This window comes from Prionailurus bengalensis, chromosome D4, assembly GCF_016509475.1.
Source record: "Prionailurus bengalensis isolate Pbe53 chromosome D4, Fcat_Pben_1.1_paternal_pri, whole genome shotgun sequence".
Taxonomy (NCBI): domain Eukaryota; kingdom Metazoa; phylum Chordata; class Mammalia; order Carnivora; family Felidae; genus Prionailurus; species Prionailurus bengalensis.
Window position 1 is genome coordinate 82,998,654 of NC_057359.1, and position 16,900 is coordinate 83,015,553.

The 16,900-nt window shown below is 44.5% G+C and overlaps 1 protein-coding gene and 1 non-coding gene across 11 annotated transcripts in view; one reads left to right on the top strand and one right to left on the bottom strand.

The window, feature by feature from the left end:
* The window catches only part of DENND1A (DENN domain containing 1A), a 513,010-nt gene that overhangs the window by 264,684 nt on the left and 231,426 nt on the right, over nt 1–16,900 (bottom strand). For all 10 annotated transcript variants that reach the window (XM_043566883.1, XM_043566886.1, XM_043566881.1 and 7 more), the window contains one exon: nt 3,468–3,537. In XM_043566883.1, the coding sequence (XP_043422818.1) occupies nt 3,468–3,537 (70 nt within the window). The remainder of the gene's footprint in view (nt 1–3,467; nt 3,538–16,900) is intronic.
* Nucleotides 6,867–6,975, top strand: LOC122475553. Its single transcript, XR_006295235.1, has one exon. It is a non-coding gene; the product is annotated as a U6 spliceosomal RNA (small nuclear RNA).

The following is a 16,900-nucleotide window of genomic DNA, read 5'->3' on the forward strand; positions in this document are numbered from 1 at the left end:
GACCAGTGGGAACCTATTATGTCTTTCAAGCTCACTTTTTTGGTCTTTCTGACATGTCCCCATCATGTTTTGAGCATTTCCTTTGAGCACTTTTTGGCACAAAAATATATTCCAGGCTCATTTTATACTTTCCCTGCTCCAGCCCTGGAATTAGACATTTCTTCAGAGTTCTGGCTCCTTTTAGTGGAAAATGTTATTTAGAAACCACAATTTACACACTAGATGTGCTCACTGCTACTTGGGTATTGCTGATCCCAGACTCTCTTAGTGGTTAGAGCCAGAGAATATACCACACACAGAGAGATGCACAATATACACATCTTTATTGATTTCTATATCTACCACATATATCAAAAGCCATAGGGTTCATACTAATGGGTCTAATTCCAATCCAACATAGGAATCCTTCTAGTTTCCTTCCTTTTCATATTTGTAACTAAATTCCACAGAAGTGAACAACCGATCCTATTTTCTTAATATACTTACTAATTTGTATGTAACCTTTTACGGCTGACGCTATCCACCCAGGGGCCCTTCTTGCCCTGCTTGAATATGGCTATCCAGTGCTAGGCCACCACTGTTCACTCTTTCCCAACAAAAAAGCCCTCCCCACCCTGGGTTCCAACCCTCCAGTGCTGGGCCACTGCCGTCTCCTTTCCTTTGTGGATCCCTCTAGATCCTCCCAGCATTCGGATATCTGCTGCCAAGCCACTGCCACCACTATCCCACGTAATGAACCGTTTCATCCCTCAGGCTCCAACACTCTCAACCAGGCTGCTCTCTGGCTCAGATGCCCTCTTCGACCCCTGCCAACTCTTCCACAGGGATGCCCTCCATGCCCCATCCACAGTCTGACAACCAAAAATAACCAAAAATAACCAAAAAGGGTCAGCGACCCAGACAGACACCCTCATCATGTAGCTTAGGTTCCAACACTCCACTCTGAGCCATCATGGTCACCAGCCACACCTAAGCCCCCCAGCTGAAGCCTAACTTCCTAGTGACTTTTGGATTTGGGGAGGGGATTCTGTTCTTTTAATAAAAGCTCTTCCTCCCCGTTCTAATCTGATAACCCATGGCTTGCCGACAAGTAAGCCAGTTGTACACAGATTCCCTTTCATCTGCGTCATAATTCCTTTAACCAGAAAGAATTTAACAGAAAGAGTATTAGGTACAGTGGAAAGAGACTCCACTAAAACATATCACTGATCTCAACTCTTCACTCCAAGAGGCAGGGTCCTTCCTGGGGCAATGGCCCAGAGGACTGGTACACCAATTTTACAGGGCAATAATCCTACCTTCTCCTACGCATGGGTTGTGCACACCCAATCTTTCCTGTATCACAAGACATGTTTTTAAAAGTCCATTATGTTTTAACTGACTGGAGCATGAATATGGAAGAAAAAAAATTACATGAGTCAGTCTCCAATTCTAAGACTGTTAAGAGCTTACATGTGCTGCCATTCTATTTACTAAAGACATCTTTCAAATTTGAGTGAAAACCTGAATGTTTGAGTGAAGTGAATTGTGAACAGAAATCGATGAAGAGACCCAAGATGGCCTCTGAATTCATTCATTAAAGAATAAATCACTTCCTGTGTGACAGAATTCCCTGATACCTAAGCACCCTTTCAGAGTCATTTCTATTGGTTATTCCTTCTGTTTACTGTGGCCTCTGGAATATATTGCTGGCGAGTAAATCTAACTTGAAGGAAAGATTTGATTACACACACAATTTCCACTTTTTCTCCAAAACAGCATTTCCTAAAGTATGTTCCAGGCAACACTAGTATCTCAGAATATTATTATTTGTCATGGAATAAAAAGGGTTTGGGGCCAAACAGGATGGGAAGCACTCAGTAACATACATTTCTCCACTGCAGGACCTTCTTAGAACCACCAGGACATAAGAACCACCAGGACATGAATCTTCAGGAGACAAAAATGAAACACAACGTTCCCTCTCCCCAACCGCAGTATTACTGAACTACGGCACCTTTTTGCATGGAGCATTTCTCAGAACTAATGTTCTGTAGAAAGTATGAGGGGAAAAAATTTCTGTAGCATTGAATAATAACGTATCACCAATTAAAAAATCTAACGCCACTTACAAAAAGGAATATATAAGAGGTTAGATATATGGACAAACATCCAACTCACTAATAATCAAAGAAATGCAATGAAAACAGTGGACTATTCACTTATCAGATAAACAGTGAATTCAACCAACGATACTGGTGAGAGCTTGGTGACCAGGCATTCCTGTATGTTGGCAGCAAAGGGTATCTTTTAAGAAACTGGTACAATTCTTTTGGAAAACAGTTTGGCAAATAGTTTTTAAATTTTTTTTTTTCAACGTTTATTTATTTTTGGGACAGAGAGAGACAGAGCATGAACGGGGGAGGGGCAGAGAGAGGGAGACACAGAATCGGAAACAGGCTCCAGGCTCTGAGCCATCAGCCCAGAGCCCGACGCGGGGCTCGAACTCACGGACCGCGAGATCGTGACCTGGTTGAAGTCGGACGCTTAACCGACTGCGCCACCCAGGCGCCCCTTGGCAAATAGTTTTTAAATGTTTATGTGCACTGCCCTTAAAAGGGCCCATCTGAGATTCTCCTCTTAAGTAAATAATCCAAAATGAAGGAAATGCCTTACATTCAAAGATGCTAATGGCTAATGGCTTACAAGGCGGGGGGGGGGGGGGGGGGGGGGGGGGCAGGGAATCCCAAGTAATAAAAACTCCCAACAGTAGGGAAATGCTTCCAAGGTCCATAATAAAATGCCATGCAGCCATGAAAAATATTCACAATGTTTTCACTAGCATGGGGAAATGCTTCTGTCGCTATTGCACCTGAAAACCGTGAGCTATGAAAGTCTAAACACAGCTCCCGTCGACCCTTCACATCCACAGAAGACCTTCAGCCTATCATTTCTTCCAGAAGTACAATAAGGTACAGATAACTTTTTAAGTAATTCCAAGACCCTTAGAGAAGTTACTGAAAGAGCACAACAAAGCCTTATGGAAATGGGAACTTGGGACAGGTGGCTAGGTCACTTGCCAGTTAAGTGTTTTATTCACAGATCCGAGCCCTGCAAGCATGACATGAGCAATTCAAATTCAGCAAAATTATAATTTAATACATGTCATGAACTTTCAGGGCTGCTTGGGAATATCAGATATTGTGAATATTAACTCTGAATGCTAAAGGTCTATTTATTTTTTAACTCAAAAAGCAAAGGAAGAAACATCTCCAAATACTAGCGATTCTTATTTTAGGGAGGGCGGTTAGGGGGACATATTAGGAGTGATTTTCTCTTCCTTCCTAGTTCCCGAATTTCCCAAACGTTCTATAATGGGCATGCATTACTTTTTGGTAAACATTTTGGTGACACATAAGGCATGTATTACTTTAATAATCAAAATGTTAAAGTTACTTGCTAAAAAGAATAAAATATAAGGTAAATACCTGGCCTTTTGTCGTGTAATCCGCCAAGATGTTAAGCAGCTTATAAAATACTTCGAACCAGGGGAGATAGCTGTGGAAAGAAGGGCAGAAACACGAACTATTAGTATGCAGGTCAAAAACTTTAACCAGGAGCTAATGCAAGACTGGAAGGTTTCAGATTTTCTTCTACATCCTGCAAGAGGCTTCCCGTCATAGGCTCCTGGAAACACAGACTAGTAGAATGCTAATTATTTCTGGGATTTAAAAAAATTGTCTATGTAAGGTAGAGGATTGAATGTCCATTATAAATTATTCCCATGCCTCAGAGCTAGAACAGGTTCACAGAGAAGAAATTCAAAGCAGACTCTGCTATCAGGAACCATCTCTGAATAGGCCCCCAGGCCTCTCCCACCACACTCGCCCTTTCCAGGAAAGCCTCTAATCAAGTGCCCGTGACTGGACACACACGGACACACAAGCAAGCACACAGCACTTTGGTGTCCCAAAGGCCCCACGAGCCCGAAACCAGTCATAACATTAAATCAGACGTCCCACCTGTACCGCACGCCCTCCATACTTACTGCAGGACCAGTTCTAATTCTGTCCCCACTGGCCTCCGCTGGGTCCTCACCATGCTGCTCCTGCACTCTGAGGACAGTCTGGTCCTGACCTGACTCTACCCTCTGTGTGGCTTCAAGAATGCTCCTTCCAAAATGCACATCTAAGCGGCACGCTGACCCAGCTCCTGCAGTGGTGCCCCATCACTACCGGACTTTTTAGGTTGATGTTGGAGACTCTTCACCATCAGGTCCTCGACTGCTCTCTGGCTGCCCTCTCCACCTCCCCACATGCACTCTTCTCTCACTGCAGCCTCCCTCTGAGAATGGCCAGGCATCCTGAAACCTGCCCGACCTTGCAGACACTTGGCCCTTCCCTCCCTCTGACCTTCACGGTCTACTCTAGCGGGTTTCCACTCACCCTCCTGATGTTCCCCCTTGCACGTCCCGTTCCCACCCCTGATGCCCTAATTCCCTCTTCTCTGTGCTGCCCCGGTCACATGCATATTCCCGTTATAACATTCCACACGCCATGTGGCACTCAATGGCCTGTCTGTCTTGCTAACACACTGTGCACAAACAGACAGGAAGGATCACATCTTTCTTCACTTTGTCTTTCCAGGGCCAAGCATGGGGCCCAGCACTTGGTGTTGACTGAACAAACAGAACTATACAAAGACTACGAGCAAAAAGCACGTTAATGTTACAGAATTGTTGTTGAACGATCTCCCCGCCCCCCGCCCCGCCTCCCAAGAAGTATTGTCACTTCACTGAAATGGCTTTGTTTTCCATAAGAGACTTTTCCAAAGTGACAGAGAATCAAACGAGGAGAGTGGCGTACCAGGCAAGCTCTTGCTGTCCTGCTCACGTCCGCCCTGCTGAGCTCACAGGGTCTGTTCCTGATAGAGCTGGACGCGCAGAGAGCGCTGATCCTGCCGGCGGAGGGAACTCAGCACCCCGTACAGATTACCAGCTGTACGGCCGAGGGTAATAGATGAAGTGAGAGGCAATCCAGGGGACAGATAAAGTGCACAGTTCTCCATCATTAACGTCTGTCTGAAGCCAGCACATGCTACTGTAAAATTTAAGTAGCTTATCAAAATATACTGATAAGCAACTTAACTTTTCACTTCTATGACAGTATTATCACTTCTGTTAATATGTTTCAATCAGCCCTGGCAGCTGCATATTGACTATTACACAGCAAATGACTGCTGCCACTTTACGCAGCATTTACTTTGGCAGAGCAATGTAAACATTCAAGAGGGATTAGGGAGGAGATAAGTTTCTCCCTTCCTATTCTGTTAAATAAACCTCGGCTGAGTTAAAAGCCATTATAGTGGGAACAATAAATCCCCTCAGACGAAAACTCTTGCCCAGATTAGAGGACTCTTAGTAAACAAATTCAACCAAGGCTTACAATTTTTTTTTTTTTTTTTTTTTTATCCCTTGAAAGAAAAAATGCCACTAGTTAAATCCAGCAACTCCAAGTCAGGAAGGAAGGAGGGGAGGAGGGGGGGTGGGTAGGAAAGGAAGAAGAGAAAATATTTTCTCGCAAGGAAACCACGGCCTCAAGTAAATGAGAGAAAAGCTGAAGTCATTTTAGGAATGCTTGATGAAGTGATGGGGCAGGCCGGATTCTCTGGGAAGTCAGGACTGCAGTATTCGTGCAAGAGGCTTTTGCTGCTAGGTTCAGCTGATCAACTAGCACGGGCCCTGACCTTCAAGCCTCTACGTGCTCCGCTGCTAGGGGACGTGGCCAGACAGCACCCAGCTTCTCACGCTGGGCCTCCACCTCACCGAATCAATTCTTCTTGGCTACACTAAGCAGAACCCTCAGTCCTGGGAGATTTTGCAGTTACCCTGGAGATCAGCCATTTCTTTCTCCCTCTGGCCTGACCGGACACAACTGTTCCCCACATGTTGTCCCCTGTTCACTGACAGATGAATATCCAGTGATGGCAGTGTTAAGGTCTTGAAACCAAAACCCAGCTGTCTTCTTCTTCAAAGGATCCCTCTTTTCCCCTGTTGGGAGGCCAGGGTTCACAGCTGAACTTTATCCAGTGGCGTTTCCTGTATCGCTTCATTAGTGCTGGCACAACGGCTTTGCATGGCCTGCGAGGTTGCAGGTGAGGATATGGAGACCCTCCACTCCATTCTGTGCGTGTCTGTCATCATGGAGTAAACACTACTTCCCGGTCCAGAGACAGGAAACAAACACTCCATTACACTGTTTGTCCCTAGACATCTAAAGCAGTTCCAAACATCCCTGGGCCTGCTCTGCTCGCTACCTTTATGCAACTGCTCGAGTCTGCGATGCAGAGCATCACTGTGCGGTGGGCTCAGTCCAAGGCCAGGGCACAATCGCCAGAGGACAAACGGTCCCTGCATTCAGGAAGGCCATGGTCCTAGCAGGGAAGAGAGACATACCCAACAAAATAGTTTGGGTAGGGGGAGCTGGAATTCTTTTCCCAGGGCTTTATTCAGCTCCCACTTTGGATCAATTTATAAAGCTATCATAACCAACCAGCAGAGCCTCGATGGGACAAAGCCAAAACAGGACAAGCTCGCTTCCAAGGCACTGGCCATGATCCATGCTTCTCTCACCAAACTGTGGCTCAGGTAACTTTGTCCCTGGGGCTCTGCCGTCACTCCCTGGCCTAACAGTCAAATGGACAACAGGCTCTTGTTTTGTGTGAAGCAATACAGAGCCTTAAACTTGAGAACTCAGGTAGTAGCCGAGTATTCCTACATACACGGCCTCACTGACATGGGGCCATCACAGGCCCTGGCAGGATGTGCAGGGGTAGGTTCCAGAGACCGTGCTTAGAGTCAAATGGCCCACAGTAAAAATCACCTGTAAGTGCTCGCTTCGGCAGCACATATACTAAAATTGGAACGATACAGAGAAGATTAGCATGGCCCCTGCGCAAGGATGACACGCAAAATCACCTGTAAAAGGTCCTTAAATTACCCCCAACATAGAGCAGACATGGTTTTGTAGACACCAAGTAGCCGGCCTGAGTTTGGGGGACACGGTGAATGAAAACTCTGTTCCAATCTGTCAGCTTGGAGAGCTGCTTACCCTCCGGCTGAACTCAGGAACCAAGTCCAACTGAGGACAGATGACTTACTTTTCTAATCTCGCTCCACTGAATGGACTGTTAGGATAATCGTTCCCACTGTTTTGTGTGTGTACATGTGTCTAAGTGACCTTGTGTAAGTGTATGTATGATGGGATTCCACGCCAGTGTCGTTAAGCATTTAGATAGAAAGCCATCACAAATTTGAAAGAGCTCTCCCCACATCTCTTGCTAATAGTTCAGTTCAGAGACATCAGACGAGCCCAAACAAGGCAGGGGTGTGCGTGATAGGGAGCAACAGAGGCAGCCACTGACCAAGCTGAGGAAGGTGGCCACCTGAGAGAGCAAAAGCTGTGAGCGGGAGGTCAGAGTTCAAGCGTGAGGAGGAGGGGGAGGAGGAGAGCCTCCTTCAGGGGCAACCCGGCACAGAGTGCTGGGGTCTGAGTGGGGTGAGGAGGGTTCCCTGGCAAGGGAAAGCCAGGGCTCCAGCAAGATAAGAAAAGCATCCACACAGAAGGTGGCCTGGCTTGGAATGTCAGCACTCAAGAGGGGGTAAAGATTTAAGGAGGGGCAAAGGCCTGGTACTGGTAGGAAAGCATCTAGGTCAAGAGAAAGAGGTTGGCTAGACTGGTATTGGAACCTAAGAGGAGCGAAAAAAGCATCTGGAAGGCAGTTCAGTGTGGGGTGTCAGAGCCTGACTGGGTAGGAGGGCTTCCATGAAGGGTGGTGAGGCAGAGTCCAAGCAGTCGAGAAGAATGTCTACGGTAGGAGGAGGCAGCAGAGCCTCAGAGGTCAGAGTCCAAACAGAATAGCCCTAAGATGTCAGAGTCCAAGTGGGGTGAGGAGGGCGGCCACGGAGGAAAGGACCTGCAGCGGAGCGAGTCCGATCAAGTATGTAAATGCATAATGGAAACCATTACTACTATCAGAGAAGAGAGTTACAAATATGGACCAGGAAAAAACAAGAATGAACCTATGGTGTCACGTTGGAATTCGATGAAACTGTATGAAATCAAGGAGACAGATAAAATGAGCAGAAAGACAAATGTATGTGTGTACATAATGTGCATATACACCTTATATGTACATATATTCTCTAGCTCTAGCCACTGAGGGGGCTTGGAAGCAGAGACACCCCAATTACGATGAGCATGCTTCGTGTCCAGGTCTTGGTTTCTAAGGACCATCTGCCACAAAAAGGAACCAGAGCTCCTTGAAGAAATGTCTGACTCCAAGGCTGGGGCTGGGAAATATCTTGTTGTACTACAAAAAAGGCAGTGCTCAACACATGATCAGGGCATGCCGACAGGACACAAAAGCCAGTTGGGGGAGGGGGGTTCTGGCTGACAAAATCTGTGACAATCTGAGCACCAAAACAAATTATGATAGAAAGAGATAATAGAACAATAAATAAATTAGGAAATCGTGAGTCTGGGCTAATAGGAATAAATGAATTGAAAGTTTGATGAGGATGAGAGAGGATGAGGATATTCACAATACACTTTTGAACTACAAAGGGAAAAAGAAGGAAAAAGCCTGGGAGACATGACCTCAATCAAGTAACGGGGCGAACTGAACTGGTGTATCAACTGGCAGAATGCAATGAAACAGGACAGAATACTTCCATCGAGTTCTAGGCACGGAAGGAAGAAAAATCAGATAAATCCAAATTGAGGGACCTTCTACAAGCTAACAGCCAAATGTCAAGTTCACAGAAGCGTAGGAAATGTTGAGGAGCTCTTCCAGAGTAAGACAACGAGAGAGGCACGAAACTAAATGCAACACGTGATTCTAACTACAGCTTGCGTCTCCACGTATACAGGTGGTCCAAGTATTACATGGCAGCACTGTATCAAAACCAATACTAATTTTCTGATTGTGATGATTATAATGTAGTTATGTAAAAGCATGTGTCCTTTTTAAAAAATACACTAAGGTATTTGGGGGCTACTGGGTATTATTTTGGCAACATCTCTCAAATGGAGCATTTGTGTTGTATTCACAACTTTTCTGTATGTTATTGTTTCAAAATTGTAATAAAATGGAGAGGAGAGAATCGAAAAGGTCTTTTGTATCATCAGAAATACTGTAAGTAGGGGCACCTGGGTGGCTCTGCTGGTTAAGTGTCTAGTTTCAGTTCAGGACATGATCTCAGAGTTGGTGAGTTCAAGCCCCGCATCAGGCTCTGCACTGACAGTGTGAAGCCTGCCTGGGATATCCATCCTTCCATCCCTTCTTTCCTTCCTTCTTTCTCTTTCTTTCTCTCTCAAAATAAATAAACTTTTTTAAAAAATAGCATACGTAGACCAATTAGAGCATACAGAATAATAATATGAGCAAGGAAAATAAAAAATCTAAAACCATGGCTATCGGGAGGGGCATGCAATAGAGAGAACAGCTGCTTGCAGTGGGGGAAGTCAATCCCCAGGGCACAGAGAAGGTTGAGCGACAGCTAAGTTTTCAAGAAGTCGTTCTCCATGTATGGGAGGAAGGCTGGCAGGGGCGGGGATAAAAAGCATTAGAGACAGAAAAAAATCTCAAGAGCAATGACTCGCAGGCTTGTCCCTCAGGGCCCGATTGGAGACCTGTGCGCAGCTGGAGGAGGCAGAGAGAAGGGGGTGCTGGCTGCAGGACCCAAGGCAAGGTAGGGGTCAAAAAAGCCAGACTCCAGAGGGCCTGTCACATGCCGAACTGATGGGCCTCCCCTTCATCCCTTCATTCTGTTATCACTGGGAAACCAAAGCGACAATTAAAGAGAAGTAACAGTCGGAGGATGAGTATTTAGAACCAGGTGGAGAGTGATGGTTTCCCCCTCAGCACGGTCCAGTGGATCTCAGCCTGCCCAGATCATGTCCACTTTGTTACCCGAAAGTCTTTGATAATCTAGTTATATACCTAATTTTTAAGACAATCAAGAGGATGTTTGGGCTCCAATATAAATAATAAAGAGTACTTTATAATAAAATTTTAACATTTAAACACTGAGACACCATTATATTAGAAATACAATGAAGTAGCACCTCCCTGAGCACTCTACAGCTGCTTTTAACTGACGTCTGGAATGAACTTAACGCTGAAAAGAGTGACACAATTGAATTGAATACGCTCTTCAATTTTTCTCAGTGATTTCCACTGCCGAAGGAGTTTGTAAAACTCCACGTTGGGTACTTGAAGAGAAGAGACATATCCCTCTTTTCCCTGTTTCCTGTCAGATGTTGCCAAGATTCATCGGATGACAAAGCATCCTTTGGTTAAGGCTATCTGGCATTCAGTATGTAAAGTTTTCAAAAAACCACCCCCGGCCCACAATTAAGAAAAAAAAAAAAAATGCAGAACAGGGCGGCATGTGCTGGAGAGAAATAACCCTGGGTCAATCTCAGTTCTGAAACTTTCTAGCTGTGCCGCCTCAGGAAAGCAATCTCTTGAAGACTCGGTTTCTTCTTCCATAAGAAGATATACGCCACCTAACGAATGTAACTGAGGGATGCAGACACACCCAAGTCTGGTGCCTGGAATCTCTACCTAACGTTCTCGCCAATCTCAGCTTTGAGAAGCTCTTTTTGATTCTGTCTGGGACAGAGGTGCCTTCAGGACTCTGTACAGGAAATCCTCATGCCCTGCAGTCACGAGAGTGAACAGGAGAGCATGAGCCATTACGAGAGGAAAAACCAATGATGTGGCCACTTAAACCAGTAAGTCCCCACTCGCCCCTTCTGGTTTGGCATAGTATCTATCCCTGCTCCTCCGTCAGGGTCTTGGTGGCCAAACATCTACGATAAAATGTAAACAAAACCACAACCATTGCAAAGGATGCAGGATTTCATGAAGCCCTGGTTTAAGATGCTGGCCACGTGCTTGGATTTGAGGAAAGTAACCCACAAATGAAGACGTGGGAGCTTCAGACCAGATAACAAGGGACAAAGAGAAAAGTCAAGAAAAGCAAGGATGGAGGCACCACAGTCACATCAAAAGAAGATGAATTCAATATCAAAAGATTAAGAGAGGCCTTGGGGAAATTGATAAAGTCTTCAAATACTTTTGGAAAAATGGCTTTTTATGACTATGCTGAGAAAGTCAAACATAGAGTGTCATTTTGTCAGAAAAATCACAACCTCTCCCCTAAAAAAACAAAACAAAAAAAAAAACAAAACCATTGTGGACTCGTTAGTTACTCTTTCTAAGAAAGAATGTATCATTGGTATAAAAGCTAGGTTTTGCCAAACTCAATTTATTTCCAAAATTTGCGTTTATTTCTTTCTAGATAAAATCCTAAAGGAAGTTTCCCCTAATTTTTAGTATAAAATTTTGGTCCCCACTTAAATAGAGATTTTATTCCCAGAACGTTAGGCCCTCTGGGCTCACCCTACATGCAGAGTCACCATGGTTTATAATGTATGCTTTCTTTTCTTTGTCTTCTCCGTTAGTGTCAATTCCATGAGAGCAGGCATCACGGCTGTGTGTTGACTATTTAATCTCTAAGGTGTGCCTGGCACATGTTAGACATTCAGTAAGTCAGAAGTTCCCTTGACAGTTGTAACTCATGACTGCAGTTTCTACTAAGGCCACTGCCACTAGAGTTAACAGTCAATCAACTCTTACTGGAAGGCAGGGCATTTGGGTTAGGAAAATGATCCAGAACCAAAAATGACCCCTGCCAGTGGACTGCTGGAGTCTGTGACAAATAATTGGAGTGAGTAAAAGTCAAAGTAGATCACGAAGGACCCACAAAGTTACGATTTCTTGTCCTTAGCCCACCCATCCAATACAAGTGAACACCAGCACCTACTTTTTTTTGTTCCGACTTCAAGCACTGTGGGGAAAATGTCACAAAACCAAGCTGATTGTTTTAATTGGGCCACTTAATTTTTCAAGCACAGGTGAGCCTTTAGAATTACTCAAGAATCCTCTGTCAGGCCAAGTTCCCCAAGAGAGTCTGCTCTAAACTTTCCCTTCTTTTACCATCTCTAACCCATTTCTCCGGCTCTTCAGAAGATACTCTGGTCTCCACACTTACCTGCAGAGAAAAGCTCCACCATGAGTTTTCCTCTCTTCCACTTCTAGACTTTTCATGCCTGCCCTCCTAACAGGAGCTGGGAAGTAGAGAAGACCCTAGATCCCAACTACACTGCCTTCTAGAAGACCTATCTTCTTAGCGCTCCCATCTGTACGCATAACAAAACCACCCATGTGTGCTGGTCCACAGTTTTCAAACTACGGCTTTAGCACCAAAGAGTCCACATTCATCCTTATGAGAAAAGCACACCACATCCTCCTGAGCTAACCACATTAGGCTTCAATAAATGCTTTTCTGGAATTTAAAACCGAAGTGACGTTTACAGTCCAAACATCACACGTTTCCAGATCATTCATTCTGCAAATGTGACAGTCAATCGTCCGTCAAACCACACATTTCTCCACACTTACTGAGGCCCATCCAGTAAATGCCTGGCATTGTATCAGGTACACGGGGAAAGAGACCAAGGTCTCAGCATTTGGGGAGCCCACAGTCTAAGGAGGGAAAAGCAGACACATGGGCAGATGACGTCAGCAACACAGCGCCTGTGTGAGGGCAGAGGTGCATAAAGGGAACAGAGGAGAAGTTCTGGGAAGGCTTCCCACAGAAATGACCTTGCTGATCTCTTTTACACAGAGTGCAAAGTCAGAAGACTGACCTGGGTCTGAGTATCACTTCTGTCCCTAGCTGTGGCCTGAGGCATTTTTTCCCCCCTCCATGTATAAAATGGGGATACACTACCTACGCTCACACAACTGTTGTGAGGGTGACATATGTGAGGGTGCCTACCACTGTGCCTGGAACGCAGTAATCAATGTTTTTCCCTGCCAAGACCATACTCGTAGCGCTAGGAAGATCAGAAGTCAGAGGAACTTGACTAGGGCAACAAACAACCCCCTTTGGGAGATTAAAGCTAGTCTCACTCAATGTGAGCATTCTGCTTTGCTCACAGCTGCTAACGTCGAACTGTAAATTTATTACGGTAGCCAGTTAAGCTCAAAAATCTCTGATTTATGTCCATAATTAGCATCCCATTGTGATACCTACTACATCTATGCAGGAAAATATATCGCATGTACTGAATGAGTAGAAATATTAATTTGCATTAGGAAAAAAACACAAAAAGTTCCCATAAAACATCTGTGCTTACATAAATCTACCCAAACACACACTTGGATTTGACTTTGGTAAGAAGGCTCTTTTCTCTCCTGATGGGTATTCAATAATTGTTGCTTTTAGAGAGCAGATCTGCTGTCGTCTTCTCGATGACAGCGTTGCTGTGATTGAGGGAGATTGCTCAGGAGGAAAGCACAGAGGCACTTTTCTGTTATCACCGGTGAAGTGTTGGTAACAGAAGATCTTTGGAGTAATGACACCTGCACTGACAATTGAGTGTAATTCTCAGATATTTTCCATTGAGCCCAGAGAGGGCGAGCGCACAGGCCTTTCATCATTTTCCTAAGAGAGCTTATGATGCAGCCCGCTCCTGTATTCACACACCTACAAGTTTTTTCCCCCCATTCAGAGCATCTTATTCTATGGTTTTAAATTACTACCATAATATAATATAATGGGTTAGGGAGGTTCTAACCAAGGCCCACCTTACAGAATCTTTCATAGACTAAAAGAGAAATACATTGTCTCTACTGAAAAAAAACCACAGCAAGGAGAAGAAATGACTACACAAGAGATCCTGTCCTACTTTCAGGAGTAAACAACAAAATTAATGAACCCACTGAGACACCGTTTGATGATATTCTCGTTTCAGAGCGAAGAAGTGGAGAAAGAGGGAAAACATTTACCAAGCTTCAGGAGCTCTGAAGTATCATTCTTTACAACTCTAGAAGATGGATCATCATCCCATTTTACAGGTGAGAAAAACGGAGTCACGGAGAAGTGAAGTGACCTACCTGGGACAACACAGCTACTAAAAGCACAACGCGAGACACAAAACTAGTCCCGTAGGATTTCTGCCCTACCCGCTCCATGCAACACATTATTAATTGCACAGCACGATCCCATGCAATGATCAATCCTGAAATTAGGATTTAGAATTCTTACCTGTGGTTCTCACTGTGATGCCCTGATAAATGAAAGCCTGCCTCCAAAAGTCCCTCTGCTGGAAGTGTTCTGAGCAATCCAACTTTGGCTTCCTCCCAGCCATTCAGCATGTTTTCTTACTCTGCCAGCTCCAGGGACACTAGTCATGTGTCAGCTCTTTATTGCTTTAGGTATTAGTGTACATGTTAGATCCAGAAACACAAATATAAATGGCTGGATTTAAAATGTCTTCGGTGTTTTCAGTTTTCAAGTTTCCAGAGCTTCATGCCAAGACCCAATGCCTCTGCTACCTTAGATCTGGATTTCTAAGAATTTATCTAGACAAACCATGGCCCGGGTCACAGATTCTTAAACAGGCTGTGTTGCCTTTTTAAATTTAGAGTATAAAGCTTTAAATGTATGCTTATGGTGACAATTAAGGAAATGCTGGATTAGACAGGGCATCAGTTTTCCACGAGTAGCACTCATTTGAGCTCAGGTCCGCCCCTGATCTCTGCTCGAAGGCTGTATCATTCCATCGCAAATCTCTCTATAAAAGTGTCTGGCTGTCTCTTAAACCCATTTACGCTCTATGCTTCAATGCCTTTCCTTGGCAACTTTTTCCATATGCTTCACTTCTTTCAGGGCAGTTCTGTCTCAATTCACAGAACAGCACACCAATCACGACAAGCAGGCAGGCAGGTAAAGAAAGGAAGAAGGACAGACAGGCACACGGAGAGAAAGTAGGATGTGAAGGTAGCCGGTCCAATAAAAGTAATGTTTTAAAAGGCAAAGAGATTTTAGGCCCAAAGAAAACCAACCGGGCATCTAACCTCAAGCAATCAGAGAGCCCTGAACTTGAATTTATAACCCAAACACCCTGTACCATATGCAACTTGAGACACACAACTGGTAGCGCTACTGGGGATTTATGACTTATGACTTGTTCATATTTAATTTGTAACCAAACACTTCCCCTTCCTCTTAGCTACCTTAGAACTCTTGATTAACTCTTGTTTTCACAGGTCAGAGGTTAAATAAAGGAAGGGAAGCATTCTGGGGTGAGATTGCCCAGAGCACCACATCCAAGAGTGACCTGTGCAAGGAACATTAAAATAAGTGATAAGACTAGGGATTGTTCGAGACAACTGATGTTCAAAGCCTCCTTTGGGTACAAAGCAGGACCTTACTAAGAGCTAGCAACAAGGACAGACAGGAAACTGCTCTCAAGTTACCTTTTGTGACAGAGCAACTCTCTCACCAAGAGGTCTCTCCCAAGATGTTCTTGGAAATGAGGCTAAAGGTTTTGAGGGAAGGAAAAAGGAATTTGTGCAAGCCCGGCAGCCCTTCCCCTGCTTCATTCTGCCACAGGCCTCTGTCTTGCTCATGGGATTCTCTTACCCTGGAGAAAACCTCTACCGCGATCTCATTTAGCGCACATGGGCCAGGCTGAGGGAAGCAGATTTCTTTATACAAAATTAATCACACAGAGACACAGCCACCCCAAACAGGGTAGCATCATCTATCCAACTGCAAGACCCATCTAGATCCAAGAACCTTTACTGCTGTGCTCCTTGTCGTGCACCAAACATAAAAGTAATAATGGTAGAGACCACCAATATTCCGAAATCGCCATGTGTCAAGAGCTTTAGATGCATTTGCCTATTTATTCCTCATAGTAATTCTATTAAACAGGTACCATTAAATCTCCCCAGTAACAAATAAGAAAACTGAAGCACAGACACGGTAAGTAACCCGCTCAGAGTCCCGCAGCCACAAAGCAGATCAGGGTTAAATTCAGGTAGGTGTGTGTGCTTTACTATACCAGCAGGTTCTTTACTAAAAAAAAAAAATCTCTCAGGGAATGGTATCAATGAAATGGCATCAGTGAAATGCCATAGATGACACGTGCACTTGACATTTGATTACGTGTTTTCAAATTGTCGCAACAGAACAACCATTAAACTCATCTGCTCTGTAGCTAGCTCTCATTCATCCAGTCACTGCCTAATATAAGCCAAGCACTGGGTAGAGGCGAATAAAGGGTAGCCTCCACGCATGCAGGTCCCTGGTTTAGATTTGTATGTGAAACCACTATGGCGTTAGGAATGATCTGACAGAGGCAATAAAAACACAACTTGAAAATTATGAGTAGCGGTTGGGCCCCCCTGAGAAGAGGTGAGGTGTGCATTTCCTCATAACACATAACACAGCCATAGCACGAACTAGTTTCCTCAGGTGAGCCCTTCAACAGGCTGGGCAGACCCCATCCAGAGCCGAGGAGGAGCTGAGGATCCACTAACAGGGAGACTGAGTTGAAACAACATGCCATCAATCACTCTGTTTTGTTGCCCTGATTTAAAAACAATAATAAATACAAAAACAACCCTACACCTCCCAGCCACTCCTTATTTTTTAAATAATATTGGTGCCTACGACTGACTGATTTATTATAAACCTAGAAGAGCAGTTGGCAATGTTACAAAAGCCTAAAACTGGTGGTGTTAAACTCACTCAAAACATGGAGAGGGAGGTGAAGTGTTTGGTTAAAAATGGCGTAAGTCTTAAATCCCCAGTGACAGTACCAGTTGTGAGTCTTCCTCAAAAGAGTGCCTAAAAAACTAATCTTTAGAGAAAGGAGGCTCAAACAGCAAACCTGGCAGAAACAGGTTTCTTGGATATAAATTCTTAAACTCACATAGTTTGAAAGAGAGCAGTAAAGTTGTCCTTCAATGAGTAACTACTAAAAGCAGAACATTA